Genomic DNA, 21,265 nt, shown 5'->3' on the forward strand with positions numbered 1-21,265 from the left:
CCCTTGGACCCGCTGCGCTTGCGCTCAGCGCGAGTTGAACAACCCGACCGAATTTTAAGACAGTCGCTCAACGGTATAAAAAACACCGCTCAGACGCGCGAGGTTTTATTTTCTTATAAATAAACCAAGTGTACTCGAGCAGTGATAAGACCGAATTACTATCTAAGTGCCGAGATCGCTAACGTACGCAGACACGTGCCTACCGACCACGTCTGAAGCAGTCACGCTCATCAAATTACCCCCAGGCCGAACGAGCTCGGCCTACCTCTCAACCGCTAACTGAAGGAACCTCCTGTAAAACGACCACTGTATATGGATAAAATATATTAGATTTTCTAAACTATTACACCGTTCCAAATTAATCAAACAAAAAGACGCCTTCCTGCGCCCTGGCTCTGCCGTCCCTCACGGATCTCGAACCCAGTGTCGTACCGACGGCACAATAGTTTCGACCCGATTATTCAGGTCTTCCTCAGCGCAGTAATTACTTTAAATTGTACATAGCTATGTTAAGAAAGCGGACATTAAAATTAGATTAAAAGTTTAGTGTAATCCGTTAAAATAAAATATATAAAGTATATAAAATGTCTTGATCCAAGCAAATTTTCTTTGTTTAACGCAATATAATCTCATTTCAAGATTTACATTTTGAAACTGAAGATATTGTCATAATAAGAATAGTCTTTCTTTCTGTGTATGGAAAAAGATGATTCATGATCTTGTGAGAGGACTTGGACTTTGGTAAATTGCCCAACTAGTTGGAATCGTACTGTCCTTTTCCGTTTTTTATCATAACAAGTTGTTATCGCGCGCTCGGTTGTTACTACGACTCCGTGAAAGTCGTTTCAACAGTATACCCTAGTGAGTGGCGTGGTATAGATGATTAGTGGAAGAAATTACGTGGAAGAAAGGACTCGTGCAGTCCAGACGATTTAACACTCCGGTATTACGAAGAAAGCACTGTTGTCAACGAGAGTAGAAAATAGACAGTTATTACTCTTCTTTTTCGTGTAACAATACACGCCCGCAACTTTAAGGTTGCGTGCACAGATCACATATAATCAACACTTGCATTATATTTTTATTATCAAGTCATCCTATATTTCTCGCCTTAAACAGAATTTCTCGTCTTATAAAGAAGTGAATTTCATAAACTACGAACTAGATAAAATTTTTTCAACTCAAATATAAAAAAGAAAACATTTATAACTATAAATGCTTGGAAACAGAACAAAAACTGAATGCTCGTATAGTATGAATATAAATTTATTGACGCACCTGGAAAATTATACGTCATTGCGTATTTATATGTAAAAAATGTTAGAGTGTGTAATTATATGAAATTATGTAAAAAACAATTATGTGTAAAAAAACATCTTTAGTTATCTAATCTTTATATAATATTGTATATAATCTTAAAAAAAATAAGGGATAGAGAAAAAAAGAAAGAGAAAGAGACAGAAAACCATAAACGATAGGATTTTTATTGATTACTTTTTATTGTATATTTATTTCCTTTTTAAAAAAATTTGGATTTTCCATTTGAATTTTATTTCTTTTATAAAGATAACGAAGCAGACACATTAAATTAAAAAAAATTTTTTAAATAACATAAGTGAAGATTTTTATAAAATATAAAATTAAAATTATCATTTTGAATATAACAAAACATTGATTTTAAATTAAATCTTATTTAATTTTTATTTAATTTAGAAATATTCGAAGTATGTTAAAATATATCTTACATATGTGACACATTAATAAAGTTAAGATTATCATTTTGAATATAAAGAAACATTGATTTTAAATTAAAACTTATTTAATTTTTTATAATTTAGAAATTTTCGAAATATGTTGAAATATATGTTACATATATAACACATGAAAAATATTATTTAGGTTCTAATCTGAACCGGTTTTTACTATTTTTTAAAACATATTTGCATTTTGAAACATATGAATATGTTAATACATGTAGATATGAAAATCTATGTAAATATGTAATATGTTATCTAATATTTTATGTGCAGCGTGGGGAGGATATAATAAAAGCGTTAATGACATCTGTAAACGCAGTCTGCTACGAATATAAAATATTATTACATCGCTGTTACTGTCTTGCTTCATTATAATGGCATTTTTGAGTATACAGTTTGCTGTATTAATTATACTAGTATGTATTGCCATAAGTTACTTCATCTTAAATTATCGCCAACAATCTTCTGTTAAAACGATAAACAACATACCTGGTCCAAAAACATTTCCACTTATTGGAAGTGCCTATTATTTTCTTCAATATAAATCTGACGGTAATAATAAAGAGATTAAAATATTTACTCAAAAATTAACTGTCACTAACATTGCATTAATTTAAAATAATAAGATATTGTGATAAATTATCTTATATGATATACTAAAAAATATTTTAGATTTTTTGGATATGGCGTTTAAATTAGCAGAAGATTATTCGTCCCCATTCAAGTTTGAGATAGGCACAAAATTATTCATTGTAATATATGAACCAGATCAAATAAAGGTAAGGAAACAGCGCGCTTATGTTTCTCTTTTATGTGAATAACTAGCTATATTTATTTATTTACAGAAATTAGTATCTATTTAAAATATCGTGTAAAATTAATAACTTTTTATATCTTTTTAACGATTATAATATAATCAAAAAGATAAATGTACATGTCAATTGTCTAAATGACAAAAACAGATATACATTTGAAATAATAAAAAATATTTTATATATAACATTGCAGACGATTTTACAAAGCAGTGTCGATAAGAGTATGATATATAATATGTTTGAACCAATATTAGGCAAAGGATTAGTCACAGCTCCTTGTAAGATATTTTTAGATATATATATATATATTTTATATTTTATATTATACAGGGTGTTCTGGTAAAGGTAGGCAATCTCTCGTGGGCATTATCATTCAAACCATTATTCAGTTATTATGCAAATAAAAGTTTACTTTCTATCGATTAAATGCATTTTTCTTGGAAACAGTTTTAACGAAATAAAACAAGAACACCTTTTTCTTAGAGAAAAATGCGAAGAATCTAAAAACATAATTTAAATATAAAAAAGCACACCGACTTTAAAGTTTTGTAAGTTAAAAGACTTATAGGTGATCTGATACTAGCACTCCGAGATGTCAAAAAATCTATCACACTATTTTCAAGATTTTCGCTTAATAATAAAAAAAGTTCTTGTACATTATTAAGATTTATTGTACAAAATAATATAAAAGTTATTTAAGAAAAATGATACTTAAATTTAAATTTTAGAGACAAATATCTCGGTAGAAATGCATTACAAAAAAAAAATTTTATAGGAACTTGGGGTTATTTTTACTTGCTCTACCTGTCCACGAGAGATTGCCCATCTTTACCGGGACACCCTGTATATATAAGTTTATAATAGAAAATATAACAAATATATTTATAATAATAATATAATATAAAATACAATATAATTTAGAGTACTTCTATATTTAATTTACATAATAACATAATTATAAAAAAGCAGCTTTTAACAAAATTTACTTGCAGTCTTGTAGTCGAATATTTTTATTTGCACATATTCACACACACACGTACACAAAATTTGGCAAATTTATAATTATCACTAATTAAATTTCAATTAATATGTTTTTTTTAATATCACGATTTTATACGTTTATATATTCTTTTTCTTTAATATCTTATTATAATATTTATTTTAGTATCTATATGGAGTAAACATCGAAAAATAATAATGCGAAGCTTTAATAAAAGCACATTACAAAAGTATTTTGATATATTTGTCAAACAATCTTTAATATTGACAAACGAATTAGAAAAAATTGGACTAAATGGGAATAATGTTAGTCTTTTGAAACATATATCAAAGTATACTGTGAGAGCTGCATGCGGTAAGAGAGCAAGTATTTTTATTTATTTGTAAAATATCTACATATCGTTTGTTATCGTAAAAATTTTTTAAAATCTGAAAAATTTTTTAAGAGATAAAGATAAAAAGCGCACAAAAGAAAGATGTTCATGCGTTAGTAGCCGACAATTTTATTACAAAAATTAATGTTATTATACAAAAAGCAATTTTTTTATTACTATAAAAAACTATTCTACAAAAATAATAACAATAATAAATTGCGTCAACTGAAATAAAACTAATACCAAAGCAAAATACTAAAACTACAAAAAGAAATATAAAAGCTTGGCATGTTTGAGTTGCATTATAAGACACGTTTACATTTTATAAATATACATATAAATATTTATAAATATATAAATTATTTTGAAGTCTTTTTAAGAACATTTCACAAATCTTAATTTTGTATATTATCTTAAATTATATATATATATATATATATATATATATATATATATATATATATTATTTTGTATATTATTTGATATTCTGTATGTCATTTGTTTGATATAATGTACATTTTTGAATGATAATAAATATGTGTAGATAATGTGTATAGGATAATAATTATAATATGTATAATAAATAAATAATGAGTAAACGTACATATACTCACATAAATTAAAATTTTAATAGGCTCGTAAATTATTATATACATTTCTTAATACATGTCTTTTTGGCATAAAACTTTATAAAATTTTATATAAAATAGAAATATATAATATAATAATACTTTTATTATATGTAAATAGTGCAAATAATTTTTATAATAATATGAACTATTGAATAATATAAATGTAGGACAATATGTTGTAATGCAACCCGAGCATGCCAAGTTTTCATACTTTGCTTTGCTATAACTTGTTTTATTTCAGTTGGTGCAATTTTTTGAGCACATTATTTTTATAGGAATATCTTTTACAGTAATAAAAAAATTTCTTTTTGTATAATAATATTATTTTCTGTAATGATAGTTTTCAACAATTAGCGCATGAACTTTACTTCTTTTTTCACCACTTTTAAAAAATATACATTTTTAGAGATATTATTTTTTTTATAGAGTATAACATTTTTATGAAAATTATTTTAAATATAAATCTATAAGTTATATTGTTTCAAATATCAAATATATAAAGAAATATTTAATATAAATATATATTGCAATAATTAGATGTGCAGAATTAAAATTATTTTAATAAATACATATAGAGTTTAAACTTATTAAGTTAATTTAAATATTGCAGAAAGATTGTGAAAAAGTATATATATATATATAAAACATGTATACATAATATGTATGTTTAATATAAATATGCGTGATTTGACACTACCGTGTTTTTTTAGTTTTGAGTTCTCGTGTTTTTTTATTTACTAAAATATTTTAATAAGAGGATGTGTAAAATATTCAATATTTCACAGTAAATTTTTATCAAAAACATTCAATCAGACAATAAAAATAATGAGTACAATCCCAGTAAACGCAAAATATTCTTGAAATTCCATTCATATTCCAAATGTTCTGTGTATCATGGAATAGTATAGAAATGTTCATAGGAGGTTCGAAAAATTGTGAAATATTCAGAATATTCTATGAACATTACCTGTATGTGTAATAAGGAACATTCAGTGTAAATTTTGATATACGTATGGAACGAAAAAAATGAAATAAAAAATAGAATAAAACAGTACAAAATGATAAAAAATCAGAACATTTTGTGCTTATTTGAATATTCTCTGTAGGGGAACGTGGGGTAGAACGGCACCGCGGGGTACAATGGTGCAGAGTCGATATCTTTTTACAGAGATGCTACCATATCATGATATATGTTACAATTATTGCTATTAGGTGTCTCTTTCTGCGTGCTGTTATCAGTGGTCGCAATATTTTTAGTTGAAAGTTGTTATAAATTATTTAATGCACTTGCTGTGCTCTCCGCGACTGATTGTGAGTTGTAATTCTTCGATATACATATTTACATAAGGTAAACAATGATAAAATTCTATTTTTTATTACCGTAAATACGTTTACTTTTTAAAATGATCTTTTCTTATTAATTTCATACTGTGTTTATGTAAATATTGATTAATTATAATTTTTTATATGATCAAAAGTAAATAAATACGTTTTGAGGCTTAATGAAATATTAGCCCACGAAATGTTGTACTTTTTATTTTTATACTAGAGAAAAAAAGAGAGTATACATAGATGCTGTCTTTCAAAATTAATACCAAATATTATTACATTAAAGGATATTTTTCCATGTTTTAAAGAGAAAAATATTTATTATAACAAGAGAATTATTTTTATTTATTAATTTATAGTTATCATTTAAAATTACAAATCTATATTTTTATGTTCTATATATCATATTATAATATACAACTTTTAAGAAGTTTTAGACATTAATGTTAATAAAATAAACAAGTTTTGGAGGTAGTCCATTATACCCCGCATGAAAAGCATATCACGAAAATCTAGGCTTTTACTAAATCAATAACCTCGTCTATTTAAACTATTATTTTATAATAAACTTGTGTTTTTTCTTATAATGGATATTCCAAAGAATATTTTTAGTAAAAAAAAGATCGATTTATTTTTTTTTTAATATGTTGAAAACTTGCTTAATGCTTACGTTGGCCGTTCTACCCCACGTTCTCTTACATTCTTTAAATATTCCGGAATATTTGGGCATATTCTTGGGATGTTAATTTTGGATTTTAGGAACATTTCATAAATATTTCAGGAATATAGCGTTTACTGGGATCTTACATTGGAAATTGTTATTTTTAAGTATTTGGTAACGCAGAACATTTAATTTCTATGTTTAAATTTCATATTACATTTGTTTGTAAATGTATTTGATAAAATATGTACAACTCAATATTAGTAATCAATTAAGTACTAATTGCTATTTAAATAATAAATTTGTTTTTCATGTGATATTATAAAGGTACAATGACTGACATCAAAATAGAATCTCTATCAAATCAAATCAATCAATTTATTGAAGCAACGACAAGGTAAAATAATTTTTTTCCTTAATGCTATTCGTAAAACTTATTAACACAATTAGTTAAAGTTGCTTTCTTATAAATCTTTTAAGCTTCTTATATATCTTATAAAATATTATTTTAAAAGAAAGATGTTTCTTTATAAGCTCCAAGAAAATTGTTAAATTAAGAATGCGAAATATATTCTTACATCCTAATTTTATATTCAATCTCACGTCTCTGGGCCGAGGACAGAGACAGAACCAAAATTTCTTCCATTCTTTTACAAATAAGGTAAATACTGCAAATATTAATAATAAATATTAATTTTTAACTTGCACAGTACTTTATTTACTATATAATCTATTATTACACAGGTAGTACAAGAGCAAATATATGCATCGAGTGAACAGAATATCAAGAATAATGAAAGTAAATATGAAGAGTGTAAGGTTTTGTTCATGATTTATTTTTATACTTCCATTGTTGTATTGTGATGTAAATTCATAGATTATTTTCGTTGTCAACAAAATAATTTTTTTCCAAAAGTTTAATTAAAACACTATTAAAGTAATTGTTCTAATTGTTAAAACATTATTAAAATGCCTAATTTTGATCATAGTTAAAGATATTTTTCTTTTTTTTCTATATATTTTCTTTTAATGATAATTTTCAAAATAACATATCAAAATTTGTTATTATAAAACTAAGAAAGTTAAACATATAAAATTAACACATATACAAACGCACATATGTACGCACGCATACATAAAATTTGAAATTTTGTTTTTTAAATCATATAGATAGGACACTTCTTGATATTCTAATAGAAGCATTTCAAAAAGACAAGTCTTCGAAAGAAAAAATACATGATAATCTAATTACGATGATACTAGCGGTATGTAAAATATTTTTATATAATTTCTACATATATTTCTATTTGTATATAAATAAAATATAATTTATTATACTAAATATAAAAAATGAGGAAGAAATAATGCTAATAAAAGTCAAACGCGATAAATAAATGCACTTACATTATGTATTTGTGTAAAAACTCTCTTTAATATTAATAAATGCTCAGAAGGCACATAATACTAAAAGATGACGTAAAAAAAACATTAGAAATGACTAAAAAATATCCTTAGAAAATTTTTTAGAAACTAAAAAGATGTCTTAAAGACTACCGAAAGTGTCTAAATTTAATCATTTGTAGTCATATTCTAATATAGATAAGCTTATCAGTGACACAAAGAGAGCCAACTTTTAGTCATCTTTTCATCGTCTATATCCTCTTATTAAAAGATGTCTTTGACAAAAATATGTCACGTTTTAGCCATCTTTTAGACGACTTTTTGCCCTCTGGGTTGCAAAATGTTTTCTTTTTATTTAAATGAACTTATCTGGAATCTAGATAATTAATTTTTTTTATTCTCTCATTAAAATTACTGCGTTTCTAGCAACACTATTTGCATGCGAACAAATAAAAACTACTTGATATAAACTACGGGTTGTAGATGAGTAATCGAGAAACCTCCATTGAAAATTTTAGCGCAAAAGAAATGACCATTTATCTTACAGAATTTTGCATTAAATAACTTTCTTCTGTTTACACGCATTAATGTGTGATTAGAAACGCAACGATGGAGAGCAACGAAAAATTGATGAGCAGTGCTCATATATGTATATATATATATATAAGCACTGCTCATCAATTTCTACATTTATATATATATATATATATATATATATATATATATATATATATATATAGTCTCATAGTTTCTTTAATGATACACTATAAGTAATTCATATGTATATATATATATATATATATATATATATATATATATATATATATTATATAATATATATATATATATATATATATATATATATTATAAATATAAACCAAGGCGGATATATGTATATATATGTATATATATATATATATATATATATATATATATATATATCCGCCTTGGTTTATATTTATAATTTCTCGTCGGTATGTTAATTATATTTACGTGAAAGATGGTTTAAAGAAAGGAAATATTTATTATTATTAAAGAGAATTTTTACACAACGTAAGTACATTTATTTACTGCTCTCGACTCTTTTTTAGATATATTTATTCTCAATTTTTTATTTTCAAGACATTAGAACCTTTTCTGTATTTTATTTATTTATTATGTTAATCTTAATCTATTATGTTAATCTAAAAGAAGATTTTCCTTTATTAGGGTTATGACACTACCTCCGTTACAATTAATCTTGCGATCTTTATGTTAGCGAATTTCCCAGAGATACAAGTACGTACATATTTAATTTATTAAAAAGTATTTTTTTCGTAATAAGCTAATCGTTGCGAATGATACAAATCTCTATAATAAATATAAAAAATATTTTTTGACCAATAAAATATTTTTCTCCATTAAATTCTACAATTCACAGAAATAATAATAATTTATTTAGAGTTATCCTTTGATATATTGTTATATAAATTATATTTTAATAATATTAACAGAATTGTTCAATTGCTATAGCTTGTTTTGTTTAAATAATAATTTAAATTTGATTCGTATAAACTTTTTTCTTATTTAAAGAAAATACATTTATAATAAGCAAGCAAAAACTTATTACAAATTCGCTTAAATAATTTTATTTAATTTTATTTAATCTCATAATAGGAAAAAGTGTATAAAGAATTATGGGAAATTTATAGGACAGAAACTCCAGAATCTGTCCTAATTAAATACGAAGATTTATCACATATGAATTACTTAGAGTGTGTCATTAAAGAAACTATGAGACTATTTCCTACTATCCCTGTAGTTTCGCGATGTCTAACCGAGGATGTAAAAATAGGTATGTTTTCAAATGTAATTAACTTGTCATTTTATATGTATGTTTGCATTATATGCATAATTAATATTACAAAGAGCTTAAAAATATCAAAAAAATAATTTTTGAAAAATAACTAAATATTTTATTATTTAAGAATTATCTGCTTATTTTACGCTTATATATAAACTAACTAACAATAAATATAAAACAGTACATAATAATATGTACATTTTGTGAGATCGATATTTTTCTTTTTTTGCAATTATTTTTGAAATTTATTTCAATTTATAAAGATAAAATTTTAAAACAGGTTTAGTCCTAATGACCTTAACTTTAACATATGTTATCAAGGTTACTGTTCTGATGAGTATCTTTCAAAAGGTTTTAAGCGTCGCTCACTGTTTATTAAAAAATTATTAACATAAAAATTTCCATAAATTATATGTAATTTTCAAATTGTCTACATCTTATAAAATGCTATACGCTTAAAACTTTTGGAGGGTACTCAGAACAGTGATCTCGAAAACATATGTCAAAATCAATATAAATCATTGGGCTTAGGTCCGTTTTTCTAATTTTTACCGATATCTGTTTTAGAAGAGTATATTCTACCAAAAGGCACTAATATTTTAATGCCAATAATTATTGCACATCGAAATGAAAAGTATTGGCCCAATCCGTTGATATTTGACCCGGATAGATTTCTCTATCTCAAAAAAAGGAAAATACCTTATTCCTCTTATTACATGCCATTTAGTATGGGATCTAGAAATTGTATAGGTAAGCATAATTTAAAACATATACTATCATAAAATTGATTTGCATATAAGTAACTGACAAGCTTTTGCAGGTATGAATTATGCAATGATTTTAATGAAAGTTGTCTTAGCAACTTTGATACAAACATTTGTATTCAAAGTAGATCAAATCATTCCGATACATAAAATTAAATTAAATACAGATTTAGCTTTGTCTTCTGTTCTACCTCTAAAAGTCAAAATTGAAAAGCGAAGTATATTAAAAGGGTAAGAATGTATTTATTAAAATTTATGTTTTATTTTTAAATTATCTTTTCTCCTTTTCGTTCGTGTACTATATAATGTAAACGAAAACATCATAGAAAAAATTATAGAATAATGTAATAATTTTTTGTATAATGTTTTCCCATACATTATATAGTATAAAACTTAATTGCTCTGTTTTCATATTAGTTGTTAAATAATTTTATTAATTAAAAAGATTAATTTCTGAGCTTTTAATATACATATATATAAAAACATTTCAACAGATAACGTACATAATTATCATTATGCAACAGAAATATAAACACTTTGCTCGCTTCTGTTTATATATTGTTTTCTTTATGTTTAACTGTTATATATATTTCCTTTAGAAACTCATACACACATACAATTTTGGTTTATATTTTATTTACTCTTTCGTAATCAATATACATAATATAAATATGTACAGAATATTCCAAAAGTAATAGCAGAAACGAAAAGGCATATTCGCCATAAATCAAAATAAATTATTTTATAAACATGTGTACCAAAACCTCCTTTAAACTACAGCACTTAAAGTTTTTCGAAAACATTCGAATTTGAAAATTTTTTCGAAATTGAAAATTTTAATATGGTTTTGAAAAGGATGAAATAGAAATTGTATTTTTATTAGTTACTGGAAAGTATATATTAGAAAATTATGATCATTTTCCAGTAGGTATACTTGTCCAATGAAAAGAATAATAAAAATAATAATTTAAAAAAAATGCAAATAATTTTTCTTATGTGTTACTTTAAAATTACATATATAAGAATAAAAATTATCCTTATTTTTTGAGTTTATATATTAAACTTCAAACAATTCTGCTAAGATCATTTTTGTTTGTTTTCCTTAGAAACAATAATTATAAATCGAGGCTGAAAATTTTCTACTTTAAATATTTCACATTTATATATTTTGTTTAATTCTCTCTCTCTCTTTCTCTCCCCCCTCTCCCTTTACTTCTTTCTCTTCCCCTTCTCTCTATTCAAATTCCATTCGCAATTCATAATTCTATTTACTAACAAAGTCAAATAACATCAATCTTCTTTTAAAATAATTATAAATCTCCTTTTCTTTATTTTACTTACATCTGTTTTCTTTATTTTCTTGATATGATTGTTAAATTTTTTATTAAAATTTTTCTAATAATTGCTACATGATGCGTTTTTTTAGTCATTAATCGATATTTGCAATATCGATTATCTTTGATAATGACTAAAAAAGTCCACTATATGTAACGATTATTAGAAAATATACATCCTATGGCCATCAGTGATCTTAGTTTATCCTATTTACTAATTTAATAATTAACAATCAAGTAATTATATTCTACAATGCTTCTAATTCCGACATTTATTCAAGTATATTTTCTATCATCTAGCCTGACTTTTATTGTGTGAAAGTTATACAATAAATTTTATAAAGGGGAGGATGTAAAAGGGTTAAAGAGCTAATAAATTCATAATTTAAATATATGATTAATGTATTAAAATAACATTCAAAATAATAATCTGTTACAATAAACGCAATGGTTTATATAATAACCTTAAATTAATTTAAATTTTATTGGAATTTCAGACAGCACATGTTCCTCAAAGATGACTAAAAAACACTTAAAGTCGTCATCCTCTGTTATCTATTAAATAACAAAGCCTCATTATCTATTAAATATCTTTAAGATGTCTTTTGACCTTTCTGTATTGTAAGAAATGCAATTGGAATGCAGATGTTTTTTCGATTTTTCGAGCCTTCTTCAGCATGTTAATAAACATATATTAGAGCTTAAAAAGAAATCAATGTCGCAAGTTATAATAAGTATTAGATTAACATACATTTAAGTTCATCGAGTCAATAAAAAGTAGAAATCATAATGAATATGTAACATTAAAATTCTCGCAGTAAAATGACATTATTCTAATAAAAGTCTTATAAAATATTTTAAATTCGAATAAATTTGTCAATCTTATATAATTGAAATTAAAAAAAAATATACAATTAAATTATGACGGTCGTCAAATAAGTTTCGTAATCTATTGAATTTAAATATACTTTAAAATTAAGTTATATCGAATATGTTATGTGTAAATTTATATAAAAACAGTACATAAAACATGCTAATAAAAGATATTTACGCCGTATATTTTAATGATTTTATTTGATATGTCGACATCGCACAATAATTTTATCAGAAATCTTTCAACTTATAAGTGTATTTTTTTTCTTCATCTATTCTCCTACTCTTTTCCGCATTTCTTGTACGCATAGTAAATGAAAGATTTATAGCAAACACACGGAGCGCACAAATTCCCTTTCATATTTATCTCGATATTTATCGCGATAAATATCAACAAGACTCATATATAAAAGGAATTTTTATGTTTGCGTTCTCACCAAATTTATATGCGAGAAATTTATTCAATTATGTAATAAATATTTCTTCCTTATGTTTTCGTGTGGTTTGAAATTTCTCTGTACTATTTTTATATCTATATTTTAATAGTTTTTAGTTTTATATACAGTAGAATCTTTATTGCGACAATTAGATCCAAACACAAGTTTTCATTATTAAATATAAATATAAAATAATAATATATAAAATAATAACTGTTTCTATAATTGGCCGAGAAAATATATTTTTAATACACACGTTTGTTCGCTTTGCCAAAGTACAACAATAAAAAAAAGATGGCAAAAAGGTATCTTTTAGTCAACTTTTCGCTTTGCCAAAAAGACGACTTTTAATTCTCTAAAAATAGTCGACTTACAATCGACAGTTAAAAAAAATCAGCTATTAGCCGACAAGCAGCCATTTGTGCTGTGTGGGAAATTTAGTCAAGATGAAAGTTTATTCAAGATAGAAATTTATTTCTTCAGTTAATTGTCGAAAGCTATTTATTATATTGCATGCGTATAAGTCCATATAAACGGCAAATATTCCTAAGCTGCAATTTGTGATTGTAGCATGGACACGAACCAACCGATTCGTATTCACGCTACAGCCGTAACTGTTTTATCATCACCGAAAGTGAATGTGGACATATAGTTCCAGGCGGTCACAGAATGAATGTATGTGACGCTAGTGTACAACATGAAAGAAGCGTTGTATGAAAAATGACACCCTAGCCTCTCTTAAGGTCATTTTACATTAGTCGCATTGCAGCGTCGCACGTCATGTAATCCAATCAGCATCCAGCTAGCTTGATGCTGATTGGATAGTATGGCGGTTACGACGTTTGCGACGTTACGATGTGACTAATGTAGAATAACCTTTATATCCGAATCATACTAGCGATTAGCGATTGCGTCTGAGTTTGCGTCTATAATTATTGATTAACCAGAAAACAGCCGTTGGCGATTACGATTCGCGATTTTCATTTAGCTCTACTTTTCAAATGCGAACGCAGACGCAATCGCCAATCGCCATTGAACTATATGGTACACTAATCGCTGGTATGATTTGGTATGATTCGAAACGCAGCCCATGTAAGGTCTGGTCTACAATGGAGTCGTAAGTCGTAAAAAATTAACCAATTACAGTTGACTTTAGAGAAGAATAATCGAATATGATTGGTCAACTCTGGTCAACGACATACGACTTACGATAGCTATTGTAGAACCGGCCTAAAGCCTCGTCTACAATAGCCAATAGCAAATTGACCAATGACAGTCAAGCATTTTCGAAAATTGGTCAATTTGCTTGCGACCTTACGTTCTACGGCTATTGTAGACGAGGCTTAAGGCCCGTATCAGACTACGCATTAAAAATTGAGATTAAAGATTGAAGATTGAAATTTGACCAATCAAGGAAGAGCAATTTTAGTTCCTTTTATTCTGATTAGTCAAATTCTAATCTTTAATCTTCAATCCTCAATTTTCAATTCGTAGTCTGATACGGGCTTAAAGAACAAACTTACTATTACAATTCAGTGCTGTCAACGACCGCATGGTGGCGTCGAATCGCGCGCGAAACACGTGACCACGTGATTTGCCGGTAAGCCGGCGATTGGTCGACCGTGCGACATTTAAACCGACGAGCCGTTGCGTGTCTTCCGCGACAAGAAGAAAAATAGCAGTTCGAACAGAAGTTCGGCGAACGGCGAATTCTTTGCGGTACCTAGTGGCGGGGGTGCGCATACACGACTGTCTCGGGCCTTCCTGTCGTAATCCCGCTCGCGATCGTGCGATAGAGAAGCTGTAGGATATAGGTGGCCGCAGTGTTGGCTTTATTTAAAACTGCTGTTGTGCATATTATTTTCGTCGATTTTTGTCGAATCGCCGCGATCACGCCGGTCGCGCGAACGAACGTGACGACAACGGGTGCAATTACCTAACATAGTCCGAGACTCATTGTCAGTTTGTTTATCGGCTCGCGATGTCGAAGGACGAAGAGTGCACGATACCGAATGTAATATACGATGCCAACAACGGCACGAGTTACACGAAAGGCCGGTTCTTTGGCAAGGTAAGAGAAAACGACCATCGAGCCTTCGTCTTTTTTGCGATCTTTACTCGTGCATGATTTTCGCGAGCCTCCCTCTATGGATTCCTACTACGTCACGGTCTCGTGGCGTGCGACACTTGCATCCGCGTGCCCCGAAGAGGATGTTAATTCGCGGATTGAAAAGATTCGTGACACACATCGAAGAAATTATTCGAATATGCGAGAAAGTTGTCGAAGCTGAAAATACTATTTTTTTTTTTTTTTCCGCAATCACGATAAAATTTGTCACCTACTCAAAAGTTCGTTATCCTGTAAAGTCATGTTCTTTTTAGTTGTCACATTTTTGTTGGATTGCGAATCTGACACACCTGTTGCATTTTTATATATGTACATATATTGGTGATATGTGTTGTAACTAACAGACTTTAGGATCCCTTTGACTCATTGGTTTAACTTTGTTATTTTTATGTCGATGCTTTACTACTTTACTTTCATGTTTTGTTTATATGCATGTGTATATATAATTTGTAATTACAATATACGAAATAAAAATCTAACATTTAATTCAATTTTCTATGTTACAGGTATTAGTTTTTTTTTTTTTTGTCATAAGTTATGTATATAAAATTTGTTTATTGTTATAAGTTGTGTATATATTAATTTAATATATAAAATTGAGTTTTACATCAGGTATATTCAACTGAAACAAGGACTAAGGATATTGTTCGATAAAAGTCTTAGTCTCTGTTTCAGTATTGAATGCACCTAGTAATTAAAATTTTTTTTCCAAAATTTTATTATATTTTTTGTTTAACATTAAAGTTTTGCTTTTATTATAATTAAAATTTTTGTTTTGTTACTTTTAATTTCATTAGGGTGGCTTTGCAAAATGTTACGAGATCACGGAATCAAAGACACATCAAGTGTTTGCTGGGAAAATTGTGCCAAAGTCATTGATGATCAAAAGCAACCAGAGAGAGAAAATGACGCAAGAGATAGCAATTCACCAAACCTTGAAACACAAACATATCGTTGGTTTTCATGGTTTCTTTGACGATTCTCATAATGTTTATATTATCTTGGAACTCTGTCGTAAGAGAGTAAGTATTCTTTACAACATTTATGAATTTTTTTATGAGTATCGATTATAATCAATTATCAATTATAATCATTTTTATGAATATTTAATATTTTAGTCAATGATGGAGTTACACAAACGCAGGAAAGCATTGTCAGAATGTGAAACTCGATACTTTATGAAACAAATCTTGGACGGAGTCTTTTACTTACATCAGCACAGAATAATTCACAGAGACTTAAAATTAGGCAATTTATTCTTAAACGACGAGTTGCAAGTTAAGATTGGTGATTTTGGATTAGCAACCAGATTGGAACATGATGGTGAACGGAAAAAGTAATTGTTACTCAAATATACAACATATTTATATAGAAATTTACATATATATTTTATATACATTCTCTAAATGATAGTATTAAATTATCTCTTATAAAATTTAATTTTTTTAGAGTTAAGTAAACATTCATAAATTAAATTTTAATAAAATTTTTAATCTTTATCAAAAATAAGGATTTAGTTTCTTAATTATCTAATGACTTGACTGAATTTTTTGACAGAACTGTCTGTGGTACTCCGAATTACATAGCGCCGGAAGTGTTGATGAAGGTCGGACATTCGTATGAGGCCGACATATGGAGCATCGGCTGCATAATGTACACTCTACTTGCAGGCAAACCACCCTTCGAGACGTCCAGTTTGAAGGAGACATATTCTAGGATTAAGCAAGTGCAGTATAAAACGCCACAACACATCAGCAAGCCTGCCATGAACATGGTAGCAAATATGCTGCAATTGAATCCATCGAAACGTCCATCTGTCTCAAAATTGATGAAGGATATTTTCTTCACTTCTGGTACGTTTTTATTTTATAAAATGTGAAGTTGTTGAATACTTACTTTTGTGATAAAGTAATTATACAAATTCCCTGAAAATTTTTAAATATAATAAGTAATTAGTAAATTTAATTTATTTATTAATTTGCTCTAATTTTTCACATGCCTATAATTTAAGGTTTTTTTCTACTTTGAATACTTATTAATTTATCTTATCTTAACAATCATTACAGACATAAATGTTTATGCACTAATTAATATTTTTTTTCTATTAATAAGCCAAAAGAATAATAAATTACATTTTTTTCCTCTTCATTTTCTAATTGTTTTTTTAATAATTGCAGGATATATGCCGACAAGTTTGCCACTTTCTTGCTTGACAATGGCACCGCGTTTAGACATGCTTGAGTCACATTGCAATCGCAAACCACTTGGAGAGATGAATCTTAACGGCTACTCAGAACAAGACATTCTGGCCTCTCGGGTGCCAAACAGCCCGTTGCGAAAAGCCAAGCTCAATGCCGAGATAATGGAACCACAGAGAGTCAATCATGATATCAAGAAGATGCTTTACACATTGAAAGAACAACTGGCTGCAGTGCTAAAATTCAAGCCTGCTAAAGATATAACTTCTTCAGGAGGTACATTATAATAAAAAAACTGTCTTTCTGCAAAATTATATCTTTGGTAGAATATATAATATATAATAGACTTAATATAAAAGAATTTCTATTATCTTCAGAAAATATTTTTAGATATATATTTTTTAATATAACATTAAGAAATACTTCTTAATATAATTTTAAATTAAACGTAATCGATTATATAAATATAATAACTAAAATGCTATTGTCATATTTGATATTATTAACGATGTTAAAAAGATATGTTTTTTGGAAAATTTGCAGATGAGATGACTGACCCAGCGGCGCAACCTGTAATCTGGATTAGTAAATGGGTGGATTACTCGGATAAATATGGTTTTGGATATCAATTGTCCGACGATGGCGTCGGCGTGATGTACAATGATGGCACACGGTTGATTATGTTAGCGAATGGTTTTAATATTCATTACATTAATCGTGAGGGCGATGAGTTGTACTACACGGTCAAGGAATATCCCGAAAATCTCGAAAAGAAAATGAAACTGATGAACTTCTTTTTAAAATACATGAATGAGCATTTGATGAAAGCCGGCGGCTCTATCGCGGTGAAGCAGAGTGACTCTCTATCCAGAATACCCTATATACACCAGTGGTTCAGAACACAAACGGCTGTCGTGATGCAATTAACCAATGGCACAGTGCAAGTGAGTATTAAATTAATCGAACATCTCTATAAACTTATTATTATTTTGTAAATCTTGCATATTTGATAAATTAGATTTTTTGATCTCATATTTCTCATACTTTAACTTTTTCTAAACTATTTTCTTATCTGTTCCTATTTTTTATTTAACAATATCTTTATATATTAATTTGTTTGTTTTTTTCTTTTTTTTTGCATTTTATTATATATTTCTTTATAATTTATTTTAATACATACAAACTTTTAATAATGAGAAAGCATAACATATTATATTTACTTAGTGATATAGTTATTATTATGTTAGAACTATTATAATATTACTCCTTGTTCTTCTCACGTTTCAGGTCAACTTTTTGGATCATGCAAAGATCATTATGTGCCCTCTGATGGCAGCAGTCACCTATATTGATCATGACAAGAATTTCAGAACTTATAGATTCCAGACTATTCAGGAACACGGTTGCTCTAAGGGATTAGCGAAGAATTTGATGTATGCGTACGAGAAAATCGGATTGATGCTGGCAAATTCTCAGGTCCGATAAAAATTGTCTATATTAAGAGAAAATGAGAGAGATGGAAGAGAGAAAAGAAATATCGAATGCTGCGCCTCTCCTGGTATCGTAAACTATCTTTAGAAACGCAACATTTATATTTATTTTCTGATAGTGCTATCTTTGTAGTTAAAAAGAAAAACTGGCAAGTCGGGGGTTACAGTTATACATGATTCTCCCTCTATCTTCAATCGATTTTTGTACAGACATATAGATTTTTGCTAGGCGAATTTTTTTCCTTTTCTTTTTTACTACTTAGTACAAAAAGAGAGAAAGAGGGAGAAGAGCCGATCACGTTCAACGAAGGTGAGATACTTCACGACAAGATCTTCAGTCCATTTCCATCCCATTCTTCAGTATACCGTTTCTCATAAACATTACTTAGAATAAATTGATCAGTTGTTATCGAACCTTCTGTTCATGTTTCTAAATATAATACTGAAATCGAAACTGCTAACATTATAGTTAACTTTAACATTTAAAATCCTAAAGAAACATTTTCTCACTCTTATATTCCTATTACTCTCCTGTTTAATTTTTTTCCCTCTAAATTATTGTTCCTTGCGCTAGTTGCTGAGGATTCTGCGAGAGACTTCTTGTCTTCGTTGATCCGCAACAATTGCCCAAAAGGTATTTTGCTCTGGCTTTGCAAGTAAATCATCTTTCATCAAAAAATCTCGTGTTGTGTCCATTGCAAAAAAAAAACGAAAAAAAAAAAACGCGGAAGGGTGAGGATTATCTTGATTCGACGGAGTAGTGCAATCTGATTTCGTTCTCACAACTAAGATGAGACGAAAATTTGCAGAAGCTAGTCTTCTGACTAATGATTCACTAGCTCAAAGTTTCTCACTCGAACTTGTTCAAAGCAATGCGAATACTACAAATGTTAATCTCTGAATAATAACTCTTAAACTATAACTAAACTAACTAATAACAAAAGCTTATTTAAGAAGAGACTTATATTATAGAACTTTATAATGACATATGTTTAAGAGGAGTTTTAACAAAAAAATAAGAGAAATATTTTTTGTCTCAAATAAATGAATATAAGAAAAATTAATAAATTTCAAAACAATTCTTTTTTTGGTAGAATGTTAAATTTTTTAAACGGTATTATTTTCAAAACAAACGTGTATAATGTTCTAGAATAAAGGGGACTTATGTTTTGTATATAAGAACGAAAATTTTATAAGATCATGAAAAATAAGTACCTTATTAAAATCTACTTCTGAGATACTTTTTTTGGAAAAATTATATTTTTCATTTTTGTTATTTGAAACGAAACACAAATCTCCTTTATTTTGAAAAATTACATTTAGTTTTGGAGGTAATAGTTAAATTAAAAATTAGACATTTTGCAAGGAAGAGAATACTTTTGAAATTTGTATGTAAAAATGCAAGGATTAAAAAAATATATATAAAAATTAAATTGTGACGTAATACGATGTTAACTTATAAAAAATTCGGTTTAAATGAATAAGTATATAAATAAGTAAAATTGAATATTGAATGCAGATTATAGACAAAACTTGTGAAAACTTTTTTAAACGTTTTCCTATAAAATCGAAAAATAAATATGGAAAATGAATAGTGATTGATTTTGTTAAATTATAATGTATACTTTTTCTTGCATTGCTTTGATTGGTTAGAAAGATTTAAAAGTACAGAGTTGGTTATATCGAACTATTTTGTGTGAAGACTATGCTGTGTCTAGTAAAGAGACGACCTATACGAAGACTATATTTTTTTACAAAGCGAAATGACCAATGTGTGTTAACTAAATGCGAACTAAACTCGATGCACGATATGTTATACTGACAGAACTATAATTTTTTTTGTATGATTTTTTGTAATATTAGATTGTTACACAGAGCTTACATTAATTTTTATAGAATTATATTGTAGTATTGGATACTTACAAAAGTTTTTGTTTTTTTTCTCTCTTTTTTTTTTATCTATAGTGTGTGATTACATCTATATATATTCAGAGGATCGATAGATTTAATGAAGAAGCTAGAACGACTAGAGGATCCAAAAAAACCGAATAGAACCATATAGTATTTGAGAAATCCGGAAATCTGAATTTTCGCAGATCTTACACCTCGAAGAGTTTTTGGTCGAATATTTAAATAATCTAAAAAAAATAATCTTTTATCAAATCTACCGACTCTTTGATTTCCATAGATCTGAAAGATTCTAGAGAATCCAATAATTATAATAATTGGT

At 27.4% G+C, this 21,265-nt stretch overlaps 2 protein-coding genes across 6 annotated transcripts; both read left to right on the plus strand.

Moving 5' to 3' along the window:
* Positions 1-845: 845 nt before the first annotated feature.
* LOC140674071 (cytochrome P450 4C1-like) lies at positions 846-12,718 on the plus strand. Of its 5 annotated transcripts, none has more exons than XM_072907414.1 (14): positions 846-1,037; positions 2,031-2,309; positions 2,430-2,536; positions 2,766-2,850; positions 3,738-3,926; positions 6,895-6,964; positions 7,102-7,228; positions 7,312-7,381; positions 7,738-7,832; positions 9,178-9,246; positions 9,625-9,802; positions 10,379-10,561; positions 10,632-10,806; positions 12,407-12,718. In XM_072907414.1, the coding sequence occupies exons 2-14, from the start codon at positions 2,132-2,134 to the stop codon at positions 12,432-12,434; spliced, it is 1,554 nt and encodes a 517-aa protein (XP_072763515.1). In that variant the 5' UTR covers positions 846-1,037; positions 2,031-2,131; the 3' UTR covers positions 12,435-12,718. The 5 variants fall into 5 exon arrangements, with proteins under 5 accessions (XP_072763515.1, XP_072763518.1, XP_072763517.1 ...); XM_072907417.1 differs by having other exon boundaries at positions 7,312-7,366; XM_072907416.1 differs by having other exon boundaries at positions 846-975.
* A 2,165-nt stretch (positions 12,719-14,883) lies between these two features.
* Polo (Serine/threonine-protein kinase polo) lies at positions 14,884-20,962 on the plus strand. The gene is made up of 7 exons (XM_072907387.1): positions 14,884-15,290; positions 16,145-16,369; positions 16,466-16,683; positions 16,905-17,200; positions 17,525-17,821; positions 18,089-18,489; positions 18,833-20,962. Exons 1-7 carry the CDS (start codon positions 15,201-15,203, stop codon positions 19,028-19,030), a joined length of 1,725 nt encoding a protein of 574 aa, XP_072763488.1. The 5' UTR covers positions 14,884-15,200; the 3' UTR covers positions 19,031-20,962.
* Positions 20,963-21,265: the final 303 nt, after the last annotated feature.

The sequence above is a fragment of the Anoplolepis gracilipes genome, chromosome 15 (genome assembly GCF_047496725.1).
Source record: "Anoplolepis gracilipes chromosome 15, ASM4749672v1, whole genome shotgun sequence".
Classification (NCBI taxonomy): Eukaryota; Metazoa; Arthropoda; class Insecta; order Hymenoptera; family Formicidae; genus Anoplolepis; species Anoplolepis gracilipes.